General features: G+C 34.8%; 1 protein-coding gene across 2 annotated transcripts in view; it reads left to right on the forward strand.

Moving 5' to 3' along the window:
• ATF7IP (activating transcription factor 7 interacting protein) overlaps window positions 1-24,186 on the forward strand; it is a 128,072-nt gene that overhangs the window by 10,275 nt on the left and 93,611 nt on the right. Inside the window, exon 1 of one of the 2 annotated variants that reach the window (XM_082850489.1) lies at window positions 7,438-7,869. The exons of the other annotated variant lie outside the window; for it this stretch is intronic. Within the exon in view, the coding sequence (XP_082706615.1) occupies window positions 7,853-7,869 (17 nt within the window). The 5' untranslated portion in view covers window positions 7,438-7,852. Of the gene's footprint in view, window positions 1-7,437; window positions 7,870-24,186 lie in introns of those variants that run through there. 2 annotated transcript variants of the gene reach the window in all.

Here is a 24,186-nt window from a genome sequence, read left to right on the forward strand (position 1 = left end):
CCAATTTGTGTTTCCCAGCAGTATTTCTTACATATAAAATGGTGATACCACCTACCTGGTAGGCTTATTTTGAGAGATTAAATGAGATTAATTATATAAAATGTTAGCATTTGTTCCTGACACACTTTTAATCTCTGGCTTCAACCAATTGATGAATCTATTAGTAAGACATGAATATTTACTAAGAGGCAGCTACGTGAAGCTTTAGGGAGCCCTGCAGTACAAGGAGATATATGGAAAATGACAGTATTCTTCCTTACTGGAGTTAGAACTTATATACATTTAAAAAGCAACTTAGAAAAGTAGGTTTAATCATGCCCCTTACTAGTAGGAAAAATATGAATTTAGAAATGTAGTTTATTTGCAAAGGTTTGTGAGAGAGTCCAGCTTTAGGACTTATTCATTAAATTAAAACAAAAACAAAACCAAAAAACACTACCAGAGTACTTAAGAATAAAAACCCCTCAAAGATTACTAAATCTCTGAGCCTCATCATGGTGAAACAGCAGCCATTTTCTCACATTAATTATTTATCTTCAAGGTTTGTCATAATTCTTCAGACTGTCATTATTGCCAAAGTTAGAGATGAAGTCATTTATTTTGGGAGCTAGATCCACATAGAATTATCCTGTTTTCTTTTTGTAATTTTAGGGTGCAGGGTGATCCCTCACCCCTTATTTACCCTTCAGCTATGGAACTTGCTGGGCATGCTCACTTAAAATTGAGGCAAAACAAAGTGTCAGTTTTCTTCCATAACCCTTCCCGTGGCCAAGTTTCTGCCCCTTAAGGTACAGATTTGATCATATAAGTTTGTTTAATAATTTTCTGATTCTTTATTTCGATGTTTTGTTTGACTCGTTTATTGAACTAATGGCGTATTGTTAAGTATAGAAAGGCTTCTCTTTGTCTGCTTAACAAAACTATGTCCATTTGATATAAGAGTTAAGTTCTGTCTAGTTTTATAAAGCATAATAATTTACTTATTTATTTGCTTGGTTACAAGATTAGGAACCAAGAGCCATTTAATTTATCTCAATGAGATTTTGCCTGCATTACTTAGAACTGTATGGTATCATGGTTCTCTAAGAGTCCCACATTTGTCAGTGTTCCTTGTCTGTCAGGAAGTGATATTCTTTATTCCTCTTAAAGCTGGGAATCCATAAGTTATGAAAGAGATACTGTACTGATTTCCTGTGAAGACCTAGAAGGCATCATTTCTACATTTGAGATGCAGTCCTTTTTCCCTGTCATAGCTAATTAAGAGAGATTTGTTTTTAAACGTTGCATTTTTCTGTGGTCATGGTTACAAATTTGATTTATCCATTTTATTCTGAAAGGAAGGAAAACAGATTCTCATTGAAACTATGTAAGTGGGTTCATAAAAAGTAGAGAGACTCAGTTATGATACTTTATACAAGATTTAATCATTCTTCTAAGTAGTTTTTAAACAAGGCCAATCAATATATTCAGTATTTTTTTATAGAATTGTTCTTAAAATATTCTCATAGATTATTAACTTAAAACCTGTAGTAAGGTCTTTCATAGGATATTCTGCCCCCCCCACCCCCCCGGAATTCTGAGGGTGTTGGATCAAGATACTATTTAAATTACTATTTATACAAAATATATCTTAAATTGAGGGTTAAAGGTAGATTAAGAAGAAAGTATTTTTCTTATATGACCATTAAAAAGAAAATGTTAACCACAATTAAATCATTTCATTTAGTCCTAAATAATTCTTATCCTCCTGATCTAGAGTTAAGTAATCTACTTACACAAAGTTGTCTGCCCTGAACTATAACAGAATTATGGAAATCATGACTCATTCTCTTGATACAGTTATGACAGAGGTCCATCCATGAAGGTAATTTTATACCAGGATGCCTGTATCCATGAATCTCATCCATGTAGTAGTAATAGTTGAGATGATTTGGTACAATCCTTTACTAAGGATTTTTTAATATTTATTTAGAAGACACTTTTTTTCCCCCTCAGGTACAGTGGCAGCAAGGATCGTGACTCATTTTTGTTTCTTGATTTTCATTTTTCCAGGCTAGCCTACTTGCTTTCTATATCCGGTATACCGCTTTCATCCTTAGAATTTTATTCACCATTGTGGGGATTTCTCACCCCTCTTCTGTGTAGGACCTTTGTTTTCCATGTGCTATGTCTTTTTATTGACTTATTCTGTCATTAGGGGGAGTGGACCACATTCTCTAGTAGCTTTTTGAGAAAGAATATATAGGAGATATGTTCTTTGAGACTTATGTGTGTCTGAAAATTGTCATTTTATATTTTTAATGCTTGATTGATAGTTTGGCTAGGTATACAAACCTAGGTTGGAAATCATTTTTCTTTAGAATTTTAAAGGCACTGCTCCATTAGCTTTTTGCTTCTGTTACTACTGAGAAATCTGAAGCCGTGCTTATTTTTGATTTTTTCCCTCAATGGAAGCATGTAGAATCTGTTATTAGTTTCCAGGTGTTCTGAAATTTCACTTTAATTCCTTCATATGGATCTATTTATTATTGTTTGCTGGAATTCATCAGGCCCTTTCAATTTAGCAGCTGTTGCCTTTCAGTCCTGGAATTTTTCTTAAATGATTTCATTGGTGATATTTTCTGCCATTCTATCATTCCAATGTGAATTTTTGGATGGATACTCAAATTTTCTTCTCTCTCTTGTTGAGAGCTTTGTCGTTTTGCTCAGGTAGATTTTTTTTTTTTTTTTTTTTTTTTTGTGGTACGCGGGCCTCTCACTGTTGTGGCCTCTCCCGTTGCGGAGCACAGGTTCCGGACGTGCAGGCTCAGCGGCCATGGCTCACGGGCCTAGCCACTCTGCGGCATGTGGGATCTTCCCGGACTGGGGCATGAACCCGTGTCCCCTGCATCGGCAGGCAGACTCTCAACCACTGCGCCACCAGGGAAGCCCTCAGGTATATTTCTTATCATCAGGTCCTTTTATTGAGTTTTTCATTTTTTTCTATCATATTCCTAATTTCTGTTTTGTAATCCTTGCCTGTAGTATTCTATTCTTGACAAATGAATGCAGCATCTTTTGATATATATAGATATTAATTTATTTTTGAAGTTTTCTCCCTGTGTAGTCTGTTGTTTTGTGTTTTTTTTTTATTTCTGTCTTCCATCTTAGACTCTTAGACTTTTCTTAGTTGCCTTTCTCTTCCTTGCCTGACTGTATATAATATGTTGTGGAAGAGTAAAAAGTTGATTAGCATATCTAAATTTGTCAGTTTTGGACTTCATTATAGAGGCTGATCTGGGTGGGCTGTTTTTGGAGAGCTCCCAAGACCTTAAGGCCTTGTGTCTTGTGCTTGTTAACTACCCTCAGAGAGTAGTCTTACATTTTCATACATAGTAAGGATCGGATTGCTAGCATTCTGGGAGATTAATGGAGGAAGAGGATTGGATTCTCTTCAGTGAGCACTCAGTCCGTCTTTTTGGTATGCTACTCTCATTTTTAACTGTGGATATTGTTTTCAGACCTCTGCTAGGATTGGGGAGAGCAGGCATTCAGTGGAATGTGATGAGGGACATCTACGGTATCTTACTGCTTCACAAACAGCTTTCACTGGTATTCTCTTTTTTAGTCATACAATCCTACTATTTGCTCCCTTCACCCCAATTTCCAAAGTGCTTAGTTCTTCTAGTTTCTATGTCTTTTGAAGTTTCTGCCATGTAAATCAAACTGGTTCTTAATTTATCCCCAATGCAGCTTAGAATATAGTGTTTTGGGAACTGCTGACTTAGTTACCAGTGGTTCTGCTTATTTTCCAGCTCCGCAAATCATGTAGCTATTGTCCCTTTTACTTTTCTCTTTGGTCTTGAGGATTTATGCCTTCAAAAAATACCTCCACTGTAGTTTTAGTGGGATTTGAGGGAGTGAAGTTAGGTGTTTTCAGTTTATCATCTTAGTAACCTTCTAATGTTCCTTTTCTCTTTTTATATATATATATATATATATATATATATATATATATAATGTTGATAGTAACTTGTGTAAAGTGTATTAACTAAATTAATGAAAAGTGTATTTACTTTCTACTTAATACGCTGAAACCATTTTTTTAGGTTCCTAGGTTCCATGGAATTTTCAATATTTTGCATGTGCAAAGTTTTTTTTTCTCTTTTTTTAAAAAAATAAATTTATTTATTTATTTTTCATTGCATTGGGTCTTCGTTGCTGAGTGCAGGCTTTCTCAAGTTGCTCCAAGTGGGGGCTACTCTTTGTTGTGTGCGGGCTTCTCACTGTGGTGGTTTCTTTCCTTGCGGAGCGCGGGCTCTAGGGCACGTGGACTTCAGCAGTTGTGGCTCGTGGGCTCTAGAGCACAGGCTCAGTAGTTGTGGTGCCTGGCCTTAGTTGCTCTGTGGCATGTGGGATCTTCCCGGACCAGGGCTCGAACCCATGTTCCCTGCACTGGCAGGCGGATTCTTAACCACTGCGCCACCAGGGAAGCCCCAGAGTTTTCTAATAGTGTGATATATGATATATAAGAAGTGTAGTAGTTGACTAAACTTAATTCTCCTATAGTTCTTTTACATTACTACTTGTGTGACCCCTGGCAAATGATTACATTCTCTGGTCGTGAAAAATTTGAGATTATAGCACTATTATTTTACATGGTCATTGTAAGAGTGAAATGAAAAAATTATATGAAAAGGGCTAGTTTTATTTAGGAAGAGGTAAAACATTGAGTAATCATGGAGATGTTTACCTTACATTAGAAATGCCTTCCAAATGTGTTTTGCTTTCACAAATAAGCAATGATTGGGTTTTCTGACTAACCCTTCCAAAACCAAATTTCTTTTAACCTATGACATTATATAATCAAGCTGTACTCTTTCTTAGTAATGTTAAAAACTTTTTAAAGTAAATAATATATTTCTATAATTTTCATAGACATTTTTCAGACTTTATTCTAACACATATTAGCTCCTATGTAGTGCCTCTAAAAACACTTTAAAAACTGAAAAATGCCCTGCAAAAGGTATTTTTTTCCACCTTGGGTTTTGAAGTACAGAGCTGTTTAGGTCAAGACTAAAAACTTAGCTGACTTCTTCTTCTTGCTAGAAAGTAAGAGTTGAGATCCTAAAAATGAAGGTTCCTAAGGATGTAGAATTTTCGGAGATTTTTGTGGTAGAAATGCAAACACAGCGAATTACTTTCAACTCACCATCTATTGAGCAAATAAATACTATTTCACACTATGAAAGTGAGTGGAAAGTGAATTAAGTTGTTTCTGTCCTTTAAGAACTCATATATAAAGATATAAATAGTGAAATATGCTAAGTATAATGATGGTATATATAAAAGACCTTGAGAGAGCAATTACACCTGGTTTGTGGGTTGGGCATAGTAAGGGGAAAGGAGAGCAAGGAAGAGATTGTCAGTGATAAGATAATTTAGGTTGACTCATGAGTAGGGTTTATTGGGTGAACCGGGATAGTCTCTTTGGGATAAAGAGTGAATGAAACATTGGCAGTGACACCACTTACCTGACTAACAGCCTAACCGTTATTCTTTCCTAAGTTGTTTCCGTGATGCACAGAAACAGAACCAGTGTGGGAAGGGACAGACAAAGCTCCAGTAGGCTTGGGCTGAGTGTAGTCTAGGATGTATTTTAGCTATTAGCACTTTCATGAAGTTATTTAATTTCTGAGCATGTTTCCTCGATCACGAATTGGAGATAAAACCTATCTTGTAGGGTTAATGTGAGAATTAGTTTAAACAATGTATATAAAAACTTATATGAAGGCTTGATTTATATTAATGGACTTCCCTACTCCTTTGTCTTCTAAAGCCCCTTGCATGAAATAGGCAATCATTATATTGATTTGACTTACGTGCCTTGGGATAATAGAGAGGATATAGTAAATTAGTAGTAAAATGATTGTAGTGGCTGGAGGAGGATTGGTATAAGGAGGGAACTTAGATTATGTCTCTTATTTTGAAGTCTAAAGTGGGTGAAAAGGTAGATCTTATAGCCAATAGCCAGCATCTTAGCTTGCCCGGGAAAGCTTAGACTGAGAAAAAAGTATTTAGTATTTACATTGGAAGGTGTCTGGCGAGATGGGGGAGGCTGAGGGAGGTGTGGGGAGCACCGCACGTTTGAAGGTATATTACATAATTTAAACCTTTGTGGAACAGGCTTCCGAAAGAATCTGCTTTTTGAATATCAGCTGCTCTTCATCAGGCAGCTCTGAATGTTTTGGTTGGTTGTCTCTCCGTTAACCTTAGCCACATTCTAGTGCTCCAGTAATGTCTATCCTGTTCGAATCTTTCCCAGTTTACCTCTTGCTTTTAACAAATAGATTCGAGCCACCCTCAGAGAATCCATTATATTTTTGAAGAATTAATGTGGCTTAGATCAACTATAAACTTTTTTTCTCCTCATACAGTACTTAAAGCAGTTTACATTATCTGGTTTACCTCAGGGAGAATAAATAAAGACTTTTTAAAAGCTGAGTATTTTTTTTAACTTTTATTATGGAAAAATTTCAAATATATACAGAAATAGAATGAAATAATGAGCTCCATGTGCCCATCACTCAGCTTGAACAATCATCAATTTATGGGGCCAATCTCCTTTTTGCTGTACCCCTACCACCCCCTTACACCCTTAACGTGTTTTAATAAATACCTACATCTAGTGGTGGATAGAGACAAAACAGCACAAGGCAGCTAAATTTTAGATGGTAAACCAAGTAAGACAAAAGGAAAAGATGGATTTCCTAGCTGATGTGAGCTATCAAGCAAACAGGTTCTTTCTGTGCTTTTGTCCTTCTCTTGATGGTTGGTTACTGTTAAAACAAATTTGTATTCTTAATACACCCACTTTCAGACTGAATTTTACCCTTTTGTTCTTCCTATTTGTTTTTTCCCCCGGGGGTGTCTACATTCTTTATTTTATTTGCTTTTCACCCATGTCAGAATGTTGGGAGGTCTGAGCCACGGCATGAAATTTAATTTGCCCTGGGACCAACCACTCACCTGGAGATGTCTTTGTGACCATCTGGACTACAGAAGAGAAGAAATTGTTTTTTATCTTTATGGCAGATTACTCAAAATAAGCTTTGTTGCCACTGTAGCTCTAATGTCTCTAGTCTTCCCCAGCAGTTATTTAAAATTATTGTCAAGATTCAATAATTTGATTGCAAGCTTTAACCATTCAGCTAGATTTGAGCACTTTGGGGCTTAGATTCTGTGGGAAAAACCTTTAATTAGCCTTCTATAAATGGAAATTGATTATCAGGATTTAAACAACTTAACTTTCTAGAAATTATAAAAATTGGCACTCTTTTTATGTAAAAAGTACTATAAAAGAGTAAAAAAAAAAAAAAAGGACCTTGAGCATAGTTTGACTTTTTTTTTTTTTTCTGGACTGAAATGGAGGCTTTCTTTCAAGCAAATTCCCTGATGTTTGCTGTGTGTGATTTGGCTCTATCTCTGTAACTGCTAATATGTGGCATGGACTTCAAGCTGTCTGGGATCAGGATGTGCCCAAACTCTGTATTGCAAGTCGGGATTCACAGGCATTATGTTACAAAACTGGCTTGCTGCCTTCTCTGTTTGCTGTGTTGTGAGTAGCTGCATTGTTTGTTGCAGTATATGCATTAGCTGTTGTCAGTGTTCAGTTTCCTGCAGGCTGACAAAGTGGGAGGGGCTTTGTTTGATACATAGCTGAGTTTCCACTGTGTGAGTTCTTGAGTGCACACTGGAGCCATCTTAATTACACTTTAGTGCAACTGAGACAGTGCAGCTGTCTCAAAATGGCTGCTAACCTAGTCTTTGTAGCTGCTTAGGCAGCTACTATGCCACTGAGGAGATTTGTCACATGCATCAGGACCAGAGGTAAGAACCACATTACTGTTTATCTCTGAACATTTTAATTAAAAAACATTTGAATTTTACTAAGTTTATATAGGAAGGCGAACTAAGAGCTTGCTTGCTAAGAAGTTGAAATGTTTGCTGATAGAACATTGAAGCCTCTGTTATGGAAACAGTACATAGGATGGTGAGGTCAAAGGTTAAATTCCTGTAATTTCTCACCGTCTTATGTTCTGACATTGCCAGAACAATTGATCACCACAGTAGTGCTTTTCTGGCCCTGATTAACTTAATGTTCCTTTTATGTTGGATATTTTAGTTTGCTTGATATTTATTTGTAGAAATTAAAAACAATATATTATCTCAGTAGATTTTTTAAAAAAGAAGCCATAAGTAAGCCGTGTTTTGCATGAAGATTGTGATTTTTCTGGGTGTGTGTGTGTGTGTGTGTGTGTGTGTGTTTTGGAGGTATTGTTTGGTAGCTTTTTGGGAAGAATGTTAATTCTCTGGATGTAAATCACAGTTACAAAAATAAACAAATTTTTAACATTGTTAGATTTTTTTTTTTTTTTTTAACTGGGTTTCAGTTCTTTCTCATTATGCTGCCTCCTCCCAGCCATCCAATTTTTTCACATTTTTGATGGGGCTAACTTTTCATCCTAACTATTTTTTGCTTAAATTGGCATTCAGATTCAGATTTTGAATTTAGAAATAATTCACATCTTCTAGGTCTGGATACCCTTTTTCTTTGTATCTAATGTATGCTTATACAACAGGGCTGAAGTAAATCTCGGTTTTTTAGTTAAGTGATATGAACTGTTGATGTCCACCTTATCTTAGTTAAAATCTGTGATATATTTAAAAGTAATGACTCAATAATTTTGTAAATTTAGTTTCAAAATTTTCAAAAAGCTTTCTTAACATTGTTCTGAAGTATCAATAGAAAAGTTTATTGAGATATTGTAAGTCCATAGTGACCCAGAAAGTAGGAGAATGAAATTTTTATTCACGTATTATTTCAGATAGCAGAACAGTTAGTTATAATTAAAGCACTGATGTTTGGATCGCAGTACTTAATAAAATTTTTTCTAAATAGTATTGTGCATTCCTCTAGCTTTGTCAATAGAGTATTATGAATATATCCCTGACTAATATGACATAGAACAGTAAGTTTTGATCTTTCTAAATACAGAAACTTTTAAAAGACAGCAACTTTTTGCACCTTAAATTCTTATGAAGGACCCCAGAATATTAAAGGGATATATGTATGGTATTTTATTATTGTGTAATTATTTTATAATGTAAAATTATAACATTTACTTATTAATTTTCTTAATAAAATGAGAACAATTAGGCTGTTACGATGAAAATAAAGGTTTGAAACCAGATCATGTATGACAATTATGATCTTATTATTAGTGTCAGGATCTAGGTCACTTAATTGTAGACATCCAGGCGCTAAGGGACTATGGAATTCAGTTTGAGAAGTATTCTAGAACATATATTCTTCATGTTCTTTTTTGACTTACAAATTTTCATGAAGGTAGTAGCTAAGTTCTATATTTACATGATTTAACAGTTTAAAATTGCTGCCTTGCCCCAAAATTGTGTTTTTACTTGTTCTTATTTTAAAATTCTTTTAGCAACATTATTGTTTTTCCTAAGTTAATCAGTATTTATTTGTTCGGTGGCCTAAAATGTTTTTGGAATAATTAGCTCAGTTTTATCAACAGCTGTAGTATGCTTATTTTACTTCCATTAACTTATTACTTTGTGACATTGTTAGGACTATTTTATGTGATATAATGGATTCTCATAATCTGAACATTTCTTTATGTAAATGTATATAGGAGCTTGCTCCTGAAAGGGAAAAAGAATAACAAATCCAATATGCATGACAAATCCAATATATGTGAGAGGTTCTATCCATCGTGCATTTCACTTCAGTAAGGTTGTGCCCTAGAGTGAGTATGACATAGGAAAGTGAATGTGCTGTGACTCTAATCACTCTTATTTTTTTTGCCTCTCATAGTATGAACAGCTCACTGGATTTCAAAAATTGCATTCCATGTAAACCAGCTACTTGGTTTGATATTCTTTATTGCTGGAGAGAAACTGGCCAGGTTGAAATTATTGATCAATTTATGTTAACCTTCAGAGTAGGACCTCAGGGAAATTTTAATGATCCATTCTTCTTGCCTTCTATTGTGGACTGTAATATTTACATCCACCCTCCCCTCCACAAGATGAATCCACTGATTATTACTTATACATGGGGAAACACCAACACTCTGTGTTTACTCAGGATGTTATTGCTAATTCTTTCAGTGCCATGTTGCATTTTTGCAACTATAAACATAAACTAGACCTCACTGGGATTATTACTTTTGGGGTTGGTGACAGTTTTCAAATTTTCTATGCTGAATTCCAGGTTAGCTATTACGCTGAATAATTGAGAGCATAATAAATCTGGGTGCTGGGTAATTGAGGTGTTATGATATTATTTTGTTACTTCTTGTCCTCCCCATTTGTTTACCCTTTTTCACAAGCCATTTCACTAGCATAAACCTTTAAGAGAGATGTTGAGGTAGTGAAAAGAACACTGACCAAGAGTTCAAATCAAAATTTGAATTCTGTTTTTGCTACCCTTTTCTTATATCGGCCATCCATTTTCTGACTCTCATTTCCTTATGTACAAAATGGAGGAAAAAAATCCTGTCTATTTGGCAAGGATATGTTGATGATTAGTTTATATAATGTTTCTGAATAGTACCAGGAAATACCCTTTTTCACAAGCCATTTCACTAGCATAAACCTTTAAGAGAAATGTTGAGGTAGTGAAAAGAACACTGACCAAGAGTTCAAATCAAAATTTGAATTCTGTTTTTGCTACCCTTTTCTTATATTGGCCATTCCATTTTCTGACTCTCATTTCCTTATGTACAAAATGGAGGAAAAAAATCCTATCTATTTGGCAAGGATATGTTGATGATTAGTTTATATAATGTTTCTGAATAGTACCAGGAAATACTCTACAAATATCTGGCATGCTAATTTTCCAGTAGTATTTGAATGCTCTTCAGTTTCTTTGCTTCTCAGATGTCATATACTTTATCAAATGTGATTGGATCAGGGAATGTGGTATGTTTAGAAAGAATGGGAAATTTCTCATAGAACTCATGCTCAGAAGCAAGAAGTAGCAAGAAGCAGAACTCATGCTTAGAAGCAAGAAGTAATTACCAAGCATCCACTTGGTAATTGATATATTCATGTTTGCACTCCTGGGTTCTACTCTGTTAAATAAATTAGCCATCCTTTGCTGTATGTGGGTAGTGGCAGATGTGTTTATTAAGTAAAGCCAATATAGAATGTTGTCATTACAGAATCAGAGTAGGAGAAATGTTTCAGTTCTAGTCTGGCTGAGTAGTCCAAATATGCAGTGAGAAAATAACTTCTCTAAAGGGATGATGTGAATTCAGGGCCTAGAGTTTTATATGTTTCAGTACAAATGAAAGTCTTTACAGTATAGTTCTCTTTCACTGGCCACAAACTGGCAGCCAGCAGACTTCTTTGGTCCTTTAACCACTGCCATATTTCTCTAGTTAACATTTGAAGTTGTCAGATTTTACACAAAAATCTGCATGTCTCATCTTTCAGAAAATAGAATACTGGGCAGTGCTAGAAATGTATTTTTGCTTGAGAAAAATAACCTACAGTTGAGTAGCTACTGTCTCCTTCAGATAGGGCCTACTCCGCACAGCTGGTCCTCTTCATTGATTCTGGGCCCCTGAGAGCTGTTCCTTTTCAATCCCTATTCTACTTACTTGACAGATTGTTGGCAACCTTTAATATCTAAAATACAGCTTCTCATCCAGAAGAAAGTAGACATAAGTAAAATCTAACCTACTTCACTTGGTAGGAGAGAGAGCATATATAAAGTCAGCTTACTCTTTAGAAGATACGGCACATTGCTAACGTTTTTCTTGTCCTGATTTTTATATTAGAGTACCATTGGTGGCTGATTGAAGGAGATCCAGTGACAACAGGAAAAACTGACAATTGGTTGAAAGTGAGGCGATTAAAAAAATACAAACTAGAAACATACAAGTTCCTTGAGGTCTTTTAATGTGGTAATAAATTCTCATTTCTTTACATGTTATCACTATTAAAGACATCACTATTTGTTGACTTGATGTTCATAGTGATGATATTGAATAAAAAAATGTTAAATTATATTCAAGATGTGCAGTTTCCTGAACAGGTAAATGAAATGAGCTTTATAAAAGATTTTTGCCTAAATTGATTGAGCTAAGAAATTTTAGCACTTACAATGAGTATGTTCCTAAAAGAAAGTGTTCTTAACTGCGCTAGACTAGATAATTTCAGAGGCTGTTATTTTTGTTAAAATTTCACTTCTGTTTACAAAACATTGACCATCTCAACTATGTGAAGACTACCTTCATGATCCGTGAAACGTTGGCGGTGTATAATAATGATCTGATTTAAATTTTAATTCCACATTTTCCAGAGTAAAAGCCAGCTTCTTAGCATTCATGTAATACCATGACATAGGTAACTCTAGGGAAGTGCTAAAAGAAATTTACTCATTTTTGGAAAATGGCTTTCAAATTAGAGAGAAGCTTTGCGAAAATTGAAAAACCGGTTAACTTGCATAGGAAACACTGATGGGCTCCCCTGTTTTCCACTTCTTACACTCCCAAAAGAGAAAGTGATTTGGGAGAAAGCTTAAAGTTTATTCAAAGAAGGGATTTTTAATAAATTGCTCAGGTTAGAACTTTCACTAAGTGTTCTCATTAGTAATTTGTAACAGTCTGTTATTGGACATTAATGTGTGAATATGGAGATGATGAAAATAGTGCTTATTGACTCAACGAATCTTTGAGTTTAATGAAGGAGGGAGTTTTCTTTGAGTTTAACGAAGGGAGGAGTTTAACACCAGAGAAAAGAGTTGCTTCAGCATCTTCCTGAGGGCTTCTACCTTCCCTGCTGAAGTAAACCAGGCACTGCTGCCCAGTGGAGTCATCTGACTGGCGTTTCTTTTGCTGACATGCAAGTATCATCGCATGCAAAGTGGAAAGTATTAGTATAAAAGTGATAGTTCTGGTGCTGCTAGTGAGTAGTTGTATAGTTTGGATAAATTATTTAAGCTCTTAATGCCATTCTGTGACCATTAAACAAGGGAGGTGGTTAGACTACAGGGAAGAACACGAACTTTGGAGTCAAGGTGAATTCATGTTCTTCCACTCACTAGCTAGAAGTTTATATGAAAAGCGTATAATAGTGCTCAAAGTATAATGGCTATTTACAGTAAGTGCTCAATAGGTCTTATGCATTACTTTTTATGGGATGAGGCTAGTTGCTTATTTTCAGAACTTTAGCTTTCTTATCTTTAAAATGGGAATAAAGTACCATACAGAGTTGATACTGGGATTTAAATGGGCATAACAAAGTACCTAGTGTATGTGTGATACAAATAATTTGTGTGAGTAAGATTGGTTGTTTTTCCTCACAAGGTTTCCTCCAGCACAGATTTTTTTTTCTCTGTTTCTTTTTTCAATCATTATGAAATTGGGGGGGAAATCTGGGGTACTGGATACTTTAGAAAAGGATCTTTAGGGAGAGGGGATTGTTAGGGACCTGGCTGATAATACAGTAAAAATGCCCGAGAGCAAGGTGTTTAAATCTCAAATTGAAGACTTTAAAGAACCTAAAGGGGACAAAACAAGCATTCTTATTTGTGCTAGGGCAGCATGATAGAGTGAGAACAAAAATGGACTGTGAATTGATCAATTGATTCAACAGATTTAACAAATATTTATTATGCCCCTGTTATTTGCCAGACACTGTTTTGATTGCAGGCACACAATATCCCTTGCCCTCAAGGAGTTTACATTGGGGCAGGGAAAAAAGGAAGAGAGAAGTAAATATGAGATGCTTAACATGCTGAGAGATGGAGAATGCCGGGGGTAGGATGGGATAAGTAGTGCCTAGGTGAGCCCTACTCAGAATGTGTTCTGTGGATCAGTTCAAGGTCAGTTCTCATCAGTTCATCTGTTCCTGGTTCTCCATTAGATAACTGAAATTAAGAGTGTCTAGAAAAAAAAAAAAGTGTCTAGAAATTTCACATCAGTCTAATAAAATAATTTTATATCAGATCAAATAAGAAAAAGGCTTAATTTATATGCCTTTTTTTCCCCAAATAATTCATTTTCATTGTATTTTACAAGAATATTGGTATGTAATGGATTGGAAATAAAACATTGGGTCTTTACCATTGTTAGTTTGAGAAACGCTCAGCTAGATTGGTAACTTCCATTGTTGGCACTTAAGCAGGCTGTAGAGAATTTGAGCTTCTTATGATTAATTCATTGTGAGGGGATTGTTTAACTTATTTGACTTTCAAAAACAGTATCTAAATACTTGTTATTAACATTATATTTTCTGATGGACTAAAGGATTTTAGGTCCTTTGATTTTAAAGTACTTTTATTCAAATAGTTGGGTGTATAAAGTAGAAAGAGAGAAGGAGGAAGCAAAATTAAAAATGGAAGGAATACAATACTTAGATGATTTTCAACTCTGAGATTTTATGATCAATTGTTGTTTTGGTATAAGACCTTTCCTCCCACAAAGTGTTGCTTATACAGGGTCTACTATGTGAAGTTACACCGTCTTATTATGCATTTGTCCCTGTACCTTCATCTGCCGCTGGTGGGGGCACAGATCCTAAGAAGAGAGTATAGTTGTTTGAGGAAATCTACTACTGCTTATCAAAGATAATGTGGGTAACATTTAAGATTATCCACATATTAGAAGTCCACCAATTCCTGTTGATATGTAACTTTATCATTCCCCTATCTAGGGCCTTATTATCCTTATTGTGTAATAGGAATAATTTAAGACCTATGTTTTAAGACAGCTGAAAATAAGATAAAAAAATAAGGAACATATTTTGGATAACCCCTAGTTAGCGTATTAAATACTTTTCATTTTATTACCATTTTAGATGTGGCACTAAACTAGTTTTGCATTTATTATTTGAAAATGAAATTTAATATATTTAAACTCAATAAAGTAGTGGAAAAATAGAAGTGGAGGTATAGAACTATTTATTAGTAGGTCATAAAGTAACTATAAAAAAATTTTAAACAGAGGACTTTCATAGATAATGATTCAACTCTTGCCCAGTCAGATCTGGCCAATTAAAACAATACACAAATGATTTAGGTTCAAAAAAGAATATGCCACACAAAATATGTTCTTGTGTAGATATTCGTAATATAACATGCCTGAGTTTTGATATTCAGTGCATGCTATAGTAGTACTAACTAGTGGTAAATATGTTGAATTATTTAAACATCACAACAGTGATACCTGAAGATGTATTGTCCTGTTATATTTGGTGAAACATAAAGCAATTTGGTTCTAAGAACACATCTATTTAATGATCATTTACTATTTTAGTGATTAGTTAAATTTGAAAGGCAGCTGTAGAGTAGAATGAGGACAGCTTTTAGCTAATATGAATTATAGTTTATATTTTTAATGATTGTTAAAAATAGCGGTCATTGGATTTATGTAATTATATTGGCCCATGCCACAAATAAACTAAGGCTTTTGAATATCTCTGGGGGTTAAAAATATTTTTGGTGGGGTGGAGGTGGGATTTCAGTTATATAAGAGCTACAAGTTGATTTTTTCTTATTACCTGGATTTTAATCATATTAATAAATAGATAACTAGATATATTCTAGAACCAGTCAGTGCCTGTTGGGGAACGAATGGGGGAGGGTTTACTCAGCATTATTCTTCTTTAGTTTGGTCATGAAATGAGGACTGCTTTATGTAAATTGTTCTTTCTGGCGCCAGCTAGCTGTAACTGCAGTCTGGCTGTACTAGGGCAGCAAATAATATGTGTCATGGATTTTCTGTTTGGAATGTATAAGAATGCAGCCTTTTGGACTGAAAGAGCAGAGTTGATGCATTAGAATAGGAATACTGAGACCTGAACAATTGCCAGTGAATATGTGGAATAGTAAGAAGCTATAAGCCTTTTAAGTTTCTATTCTGCTTTTACAGATTCATGCCTATTGATACTATTGGGTAATATGTGGGAGGTACCTAACTGCACACAGTTGCTGCAGACCTAATAGTTGGCAGCATAGAAAGCCATACAAAAGAATTCTGATTCTAGGCATCTTCACTTGCAACAGTCCTTTGGAAGATGTATGTTGAGTGTTCTGTGAGCTTCATTGACATGCTGTCTGATGTCTTCTGGCTTTTGTGGCTGATGGGATGTTTGCTGCACAAACTACATAACAGATGTGAACCACTGTTTGAAAGGAATTTTAATATGTAGCCAATCTACTGTATTCCTATTATTATTATTATTTTTAATGAATATGTACCAAAAGAGGAATTCAGGCTCAAAAAGGCTGATCTAGAAATCTGCATTAGCTTTTAATGCTTATACGGATGAACTGAGTAGCAGTGGTTAACAGAAGAGGAAATCTTTTTCACAGTATCAAGCTGCCCACAGGTAAGAGATTCAGGTCCTTTTTCTGTGATAACCCTTCTGCCTCCCCTCCCTCCTCAGGCCTTACATCTGTCTCTCACCTTTGGGAAGTTTTTCTTTGTTTGTTTTAGTTTTAGTAATACCAGGATTACTAGATTGTTTAATGTTAATTTTCAGGAGATTCTGAATGTCATATTTGGATTTGATTTTTAAAAAAATATTATTTTCACCTTCTCTAATTTTCCTCGGGTTCGAATTGAAATTAACAGTGGGTGTCATATGTGAACATTACTCATGCATACAATATATTCACATTACATAGAAATCAGTTTTAGGTCTCTCATCATTATAGTCCTGTTACTGTGTTCTCCTTTGTAGTGACACCAACTGGTACATACGGAGCGATGACATTTTGTAACCTTACTAAACTATAAAGTTTTAGTTTAAATGTACCCCTTTGACTTCATCAAAATCAGAATGCTTATGTTTTTACAAGGGGCTCATTGGCATACATTAGATAATGTGTATTTATATATATATATATATATATATATAACATGGTCACGTTTTCTCTACCACCCTCATCGTTTCCATTTCCACATATTTAAATGTATCACCATTTTACAAAGTGAATTTAAGAATTTAAAACTAACATGAGTGTATTAATTAGAAATTCCATTGAATCTAATATTTTATTTCTTAAGGTAGGTGAAAGGTACATAGGCATTTGTTATATTATTCTTTTTTTGTATGTCTGAAAAATTGCATACAAAAAAATCTCATTGAAATAAAAAACTATATAAAATAAAGAATATATAATTGTTACTGTAAAGATATGAAGATTTATGTTTATAAAGAAATGCATACTGATATCAGTATGGCCAATGATAAAATATATTACTGATTGATCTAATAATAATTTTAGGGGGATGAGAGTGGGGAGGTGAGGAAGTTGGATGAAATGAAGGATGGTAGTTTAGAGGCTACCACTCTAGTGGTAGTTTAGAGGCTACCGCTCTAGTGGTAGTTTAGAGAGGCTAGTTTAGAGAAGTGGAGGAAATGAATTAGATTAGGCAGTTCTCTGCCTTTGCCTTTTGGGAGTTAAATAGCAGGTTCTTTCTGCAAACTGAAAGTGTTAGTTTTAGGTGGGACTTCAGTTCTCTAGATTCTGAAAGGTAGCTCGTCATTTGTTACTACTGTGTAGTTGAGTACTTAAAAAAAACTAGAGGCCAGCTGTGATAGAAGGCACACTCATGTTTCAGGGGCATGAACTATTTCCTGTCGCCCTTTGACAATATTGCTTGGGATTTTTAAAATGATTGTTTTAATGTATGTTCTGTTGAAGTATAAAAATGTATGTTTGTGGGTGTATTTCCTCTAAGTAAACAAATTCACTAGGATTGGAGAAATGCTGATAGTAGAAATATATCAATTTCGATTAATGTGCTTGAGGTTGGATGGAAGAATGAGGTTGGATGTGTTCTCCTGGTGTGGAGAGCATGGTTGGGAAATATTTTCAGACTTTTCTTGAGCCATTGTTTAGGAGAATATTGGGCTGGGAAGATGGTGGAAATAGACTGACTGGTTTATATATATAGGTAAAGAGGCAAGGAGTTGTTAGACCAAAAAACAGAGGAATTTATTGATTGGTATTAGAGTTGGGGGTCATGGAAGAGAAAGATGATGGAAAGTAAGACAGAGGAGTATTCTGTCTATAGAGAAATAAACCTAAAAGGAAGCAGGTAAGACAAAAAAATAAAGGCCATGAGCATAGAGATGTGTAATCTTTGAGACTACTGAGGTTGAGTGTGCGTGATCCAAAAATCTGGGGGATAAAATTTGAATTTTTAGTTTTTGTGTTCCTCTTAGGCAACAAAATTTATTTAGCAAGCAGTGTAGACTTATGAAATCTTCAAAGTGAAATGGGCCTAAGTGATCTAGTAGTTCTAACATCACACTTTGCATGGGAGTCTACTGTTTGGTATTTCTGACAGGTAATTATCTAGTTTCTGCGTCAACCTTTCTAATGACAGAAGAGAGAGGCTCTAATTTCTTAAGGCAGTTCCTTCTTTTGTTGGATATCTGAAAAAAAATTAACATTTGCAGATTTTGAGACAAAATTGGCCTTTCATTGTTTTGTTCCTGCCCTCTACCTTGGGTCTGTCTCTTTCTCTGTGTATCTATCTTTTTTACATGACAGATCTGCACTATTTAAAGAAAGCCATTAAAATTCCCTTGTGTTTTCTAGGCTAAATATCCTCTGTTTTCCAACGTTTCCTCATACACTACATTGTTCTAGGTCCTTCTTTAGCCTGGTCATCCTGCTGTTCTTAAAAGTCTCTCTTTATCTGTGATGCTCATAAGTAAATGTATTACTAAAAAATATCCCTTTCCTCTGACTGTGTACTTCTGTTCTGCAGTTTAACTTTGCATTGACATTTTTGGCAGCCTCCTCCCATTGTTGAATTTTACTGAGTTTGCGGTAAGTTAAAATCCCTCAGTCTTTTTCATGTATTCCATTGATAACATTTAATATACTTAAATATTTGAACCAAGAGTATTACCTTATATTTGTAGTTATATTTTCTTCATGATTTCTAGTATTGTTTATTATGCTTTCTTTAGATTCTCCTTGCTATATTTTCCCCCTTTTAGTAGTCTTTTCAAAGAACTGGCTTTTGGTTTCATTGATTGCTTGCTGTTTTATTGAGTTTCCCATGATAATTTTCCATTTTTATTGTAATTACTTGCTTTGGGTTTATAACTTTTACTAGCATTTTTGAGTTTGTGCTTTTTTATTAATACGTGCATTTAAGGCTTTCTCCAGAGTATCATTTTAGTTGAATTCCCTGGGTTGTATTTTGTTAATACTTTGTCGTTTTTATTATTTTTACCACTGATTTCCTCCTTAATCCAAAGTTGTTTTGTTTTTATTTTTTTTTTTAATTTATAAGGAGATAACTTTTCCTCTCATTTCATTATTGTTTATCTAAATGTATTATGTTATGGCCCGAGAATGTGGCCTTGTGGGAATTTTTTTGGGGGGGTGGTCTTGGAATTTATGATTTCCTTGTTACCACATGCACAGTCAATATTAATGTATGTTGGTTTTGTTCATAAAAAATTCATATTCTGGGTTTTTTGATATACAATTCTATTTATTTTTCTGTTTTTCTAGCATGTTAATTGAGAAATGCATTTTTTAATATTACTTTTGTTTTTATCTGTAGATTTTAGAAAAAGGTGTGTCTTTGTGGATTTATTAGTCTTTTCCTGAATTTTTAAAAACGTGTTTTTTCTTTATGTTATTCGAAGCGATATTATTTAGATACATCAAAGATAATGTTTCTAGTGGATTGTACCATTTATTAATTAGAAATATCTTTTTTATCCCATTACTTGATCTTCAATTTGAACTTTTTTTTTTAATATGTTACATATAGGCTTTATATGTATACTTAACTTTTTTTTTTGTATTTTTGGTTAGCATTTGCCTCATGTATCATTTTTCACCTCTTAGTTCTCAACGTTTTATGCTCTTTTAAGGTATGTCTCTTTTTTATAGCACATATTTGATGATATTTATATTTTACCCAGCTTGAAACCTAAGTTATTTTTAGATGGTAGTTTTTTTAATTTTTGTGCCATATTCCACAATCTCTAAGTCCGTTAACTCCCATTTTGTAATTATCTTGGATTTTCATTCCAGAATATTTGTTTTGAAGATGGTGGGTCCTCAGTTATTTCAGTCTGCCCATGAGTTTTACTTGTTTTATGGAGCATTGCTGTTTCCCTTATCTGAGTTTCTTCCTAGGGCCTTTTGCTGTCTTGAGTCTGTAGTATATCTTTATATAATTATGTTAGCAATAATCTGTTTCCTCAGACTTTGCTCAGAAGTAATACCTTTAGTTTTTCTATCCTTGTTGATTTTCTGGCAATAGGATTCTAGGCTAAAAATAACTTTTCCCCTGAACTTTGAGGATATTGTTGTTTCTTTTAGCATTCAGTATTGCTGATGACAAGTCTGATGTCAGTTTAATTCTTATTCCTTTGTAGTTAAAAATGATTTTTTAAAAAATTCTAAGATATTAGTATTTATTCATATTGTTTTTCTGAAATCTTAACACAGTATGTCTAAGTGTTAAAAACTTTTTTTTTTAATTTTAATTTAATCTGTTTTGGTAATTAGTAGGCCTTTTCTATGGAAAACTTTTTTTTGGGAGGGGGGATCTGTGAATTTTTTTCTTCTCTCCTTTTTTTCTCAGTTCTTTTTTTCTGTAAATCCTCTTTGGTGAAAGTTGTTGCTTCTGGGTGTATCCCCTATGCCTCCTTTCTTTCTGTTTTTCCTTTGTATAATCCTTACCCACCCCCCCACCCTGAATTTTTAATTGATTATACTCATTTTTGTGTTTGAGTTTTCCTATTTTATGTTGGGTAGATGCTGACCCAAGTGATTGTGAAGGAGGTGGTACTTGCTGCTCATGGCATATGCTGGGAATTTGTGTTTTGAATGGTAGCCTTCCTTCCCTGTCTCTTCTGGGTTTGTGTGGGTCACTACCCTTTCCACATTCATAAATGTCACTGCTGCCCTGGTTTAGCATTAGCATTAAAGAGATTGGGGGAAGTGGAATGAGCTTAACTGTTAAGATAAAAATCACATGAATGTGTTTTCATTTTAAAATTGAAACTGATATAGCAAGTCTAAGTGAAAGTCTATATATTCTACTGTCTTCTCCCTAAGTGAACTGCTGTAACTAGTTTGGCATTTATCCTTCCAGACTTTGAAATATCACTTGAGATATTTCAGAGATTATATATTGAGATATATAAATGTTAGAAATATATTATTTTGCATTTTAAAACATAATTGCATAAAAACTGGAAACACTTATTGACTACTTATATGTCTGAGAACTTTCTACTTACATTCTCATTTAATCCCCATAACATTTTTATGAGGACAGGCATTATAATAGTCTCAATTTCGTAGATGAGGATACTGAGGCAAGGAGAGAATAAGTATCTTGGACAGGTAACTTCACAAGGAAGTGATCATACCATATTCAAAGAGGTATGTCTGGCTTCAGTGTTTGTACTGTTAAGTACTGTGAATTCTGTAGCTGCTTGTACACTTAATATTCATGCCTTTAAAAGAGATCTACCACATTCTTTACTTTTCTTAGCGTTCTTTATTCTTTTTTTTTTTTTTTTTTTTTTTTGCGGTACGTGGGCCTCTCACTGTTGTGGCCTCTCCCGCTGCGGAGCACAGGCTCCGGATGCGCAGGCCCAGCGCATGGCTCACGGGCCCAGCCATTCCGCGGCATGTGGACCTTCCCGGACCGGGGCATGAACCTGTGTCCCCTGCATCGGCAAGTGGACTCTCAACCACTGCGCCACCAGGGAAGCCCAGTGTTCTTTATTCTTTACTGTGGATGCTGAAGTTTTTTGTGTTTTTTTTAACTATTAGTGATGGCTGTTAAATTTGATTGTTTGCTAGTACAGTGCAGCAGTAGGTATCCTGATACATTACCTTTTTAAAACATATTATTAGTGTATTTAAGATACATCTCAAAGTGTCTTTGGTGTGTCAAAGTGATGCACAGTTCCTGCTTATTTGCCCCTGAAAATAGTTATGACAGTGAAGTCTTCTACCAGCAGTGTATGGTGCTACTCATTGCTGTACATTATTGCTAACAATAAGTAGTTGCCAATCTGATGTAAAAAAAAAAATGTATTTTCTCTTTGTTTTGTCTTTCCCTGATTATTTTGAAGTTGAACATTTTTTCTAACTTATTTTAATGACTTACTTGTTTGATTCTTTTTTTACTTTTCTTTTGAATTTTTTGTCCTTCTTATTCACTAATAGATGTTCTTTTTTATTCTGGGAACTAATTCCATACCACTACACTTTTTTTTTTTTTTTTTAAACTGGGAGCAGCTCCTCTGTCACTGCGGCTGTGCAGTAGACCCGCCTCCCAACCCCGGGCCGCGAGCCCCGACTATTCGGTGGCGCAGCCTGGAGCTGGCCACCTGCAGCCCACCAGCACGTGCGAGGCACCCTGACTGAGTACAGTGCCCGGTGTGCACGGAAGATCTGAAGATCAGCAGATCAGCAGATCAGCACTCACAGAAGACAGGGCGAGCAGAGAGGGAAGGAAGGTCCAGCTGGGAAGGGCTGGAGTGCAACCCCACTATGTTTTTTATCTTTCATGTATTTCTCAAAACGTGTGGTTACTTGTAGTACTTTTCTGTGCCTTTGATATTTTTCTACATTGAGTCATATACCCAACATAGTTCTAATATTTCACATATTTTCATAGCTTCATCAATCTTTTTCTTATATGTTAATGTTTCTAGATACCTTTTTTCCTTGCTGTTCTGAATTAAATGTTTTCTTCTTTATATCTTTTTTGTTTGAGCTCTTACTGCTTTGGTCAGGATTTCTAGAACAGTAAATGTGTGAATATAGTATTACACTTTTGTTTTTGCCTTTAGTGGAAATGCCTATGGTGTTTTACTACTAAATGTGAAGTTTCCTGTTGGTTTGAAGTAGCCACTATCAGCTAAAGGAGCAGTCTTTATGTCTTAATTTTCATTTTTATCAGTAAATGAGTCTTGAAACATATTCAGCGCCTTTTTAGGTTCTGTTGAAAAATGACAGTTAATTTTTAGGCTGTTAATACATTTCTGAATATGCTTAAGTTTTTAATTATTAGAGGTGTTTAAAATGGAAAAACAGTGCAGTTTGGGGTAGAAAATTTCTCATTTAGTATTTAACCAGGCCTACAGGGATAAAGTACTTTGATGAGAATGTATAGTTTTTTGTCTCTGGGCCTTCAAGATCTAGCGTAGGAAGTCTCAGTCATTTTGCTACAGACTGGGGCTATTCTTTGCACAGTATATTATTGAGTCAGTTGTTATGCCATTAACAGTGAGGTGGCTAATCACATTTCTTCTGTTCTCCAGTAGAATAGCTTCAGACTCTTTATTCCAACATTTAAAAGATGATAAAAAATTTCCTAGAGAAATATAACAAATATTTGAAAATACCAAAATAAGGTCTTTGATTCTGAATTTGTGAACCCTTGAAAAGAGCTTGGTGGTGTATTGCATTTATCACTGTATTTCTTTGGGCTTTTTTTTATCCCCCACCTCCTTTTTTTTTTCCCTTTCTTTCCTTTCTTCTTTTTTAAATTCTGGAGGCTCTAGGCTCAGTTAAATATTTTAATGTGGCAGACAGCCAGATTTCCAGTAGCCCTGAACTCAGCATGTTGCTGTTTCTAAGCAACTACTTGTGAAGTCTTGTGGATGTAACTAACTGAATTATAAATAGGGTTATGAGCAGAAGTGCAATTGAAATTGAGATTGGTAAGAAAGGCATACTCTTTTTTTCCCTCCCATTTAAATTTGAGTTATTCTTTATGCAGAGTCAGTTTTTAGAAATCTGGCTCATATAACTTGGGTGTACTAACCCTATCAGGAAGACAGTAAGGGCTCTGTAGAGGTTTATTTGTAATCACACATCTGAAAGCCTTTTTTTGATTATTAGGATTGAATAGTCTATACTGGACAGATGGCAGTTAGTGGAAAATAGAGTACTTCTCCTAAGTTTCATGGTCATTCATGTGGAAAGATGACCACACATAGTATTACTGCCTATATTTTTTTCCCACATTTATGTTAAAATCTACATGTTGTAACACTTAAATTTTGGCTATATTTTTATACTTTTAATCACATTGTTTCTTTAGTGTCTTAAAAATTGTCCTTTAATAGTGACCATATAGACATTTGATAAATGCATGA

This window comes from Leucopleurus acutus (genome assembly GCF_964270905.1).
Source record: "Leucopleurus acutus genome assembly, chromosome: 11".
NCBI classification, from domain to species: Eukaryota; Metazoa; Chordata; class Mammalia; order Artiodactyla; family Delphinidae; genus Leucopleurus; species Leucopleurus acutus.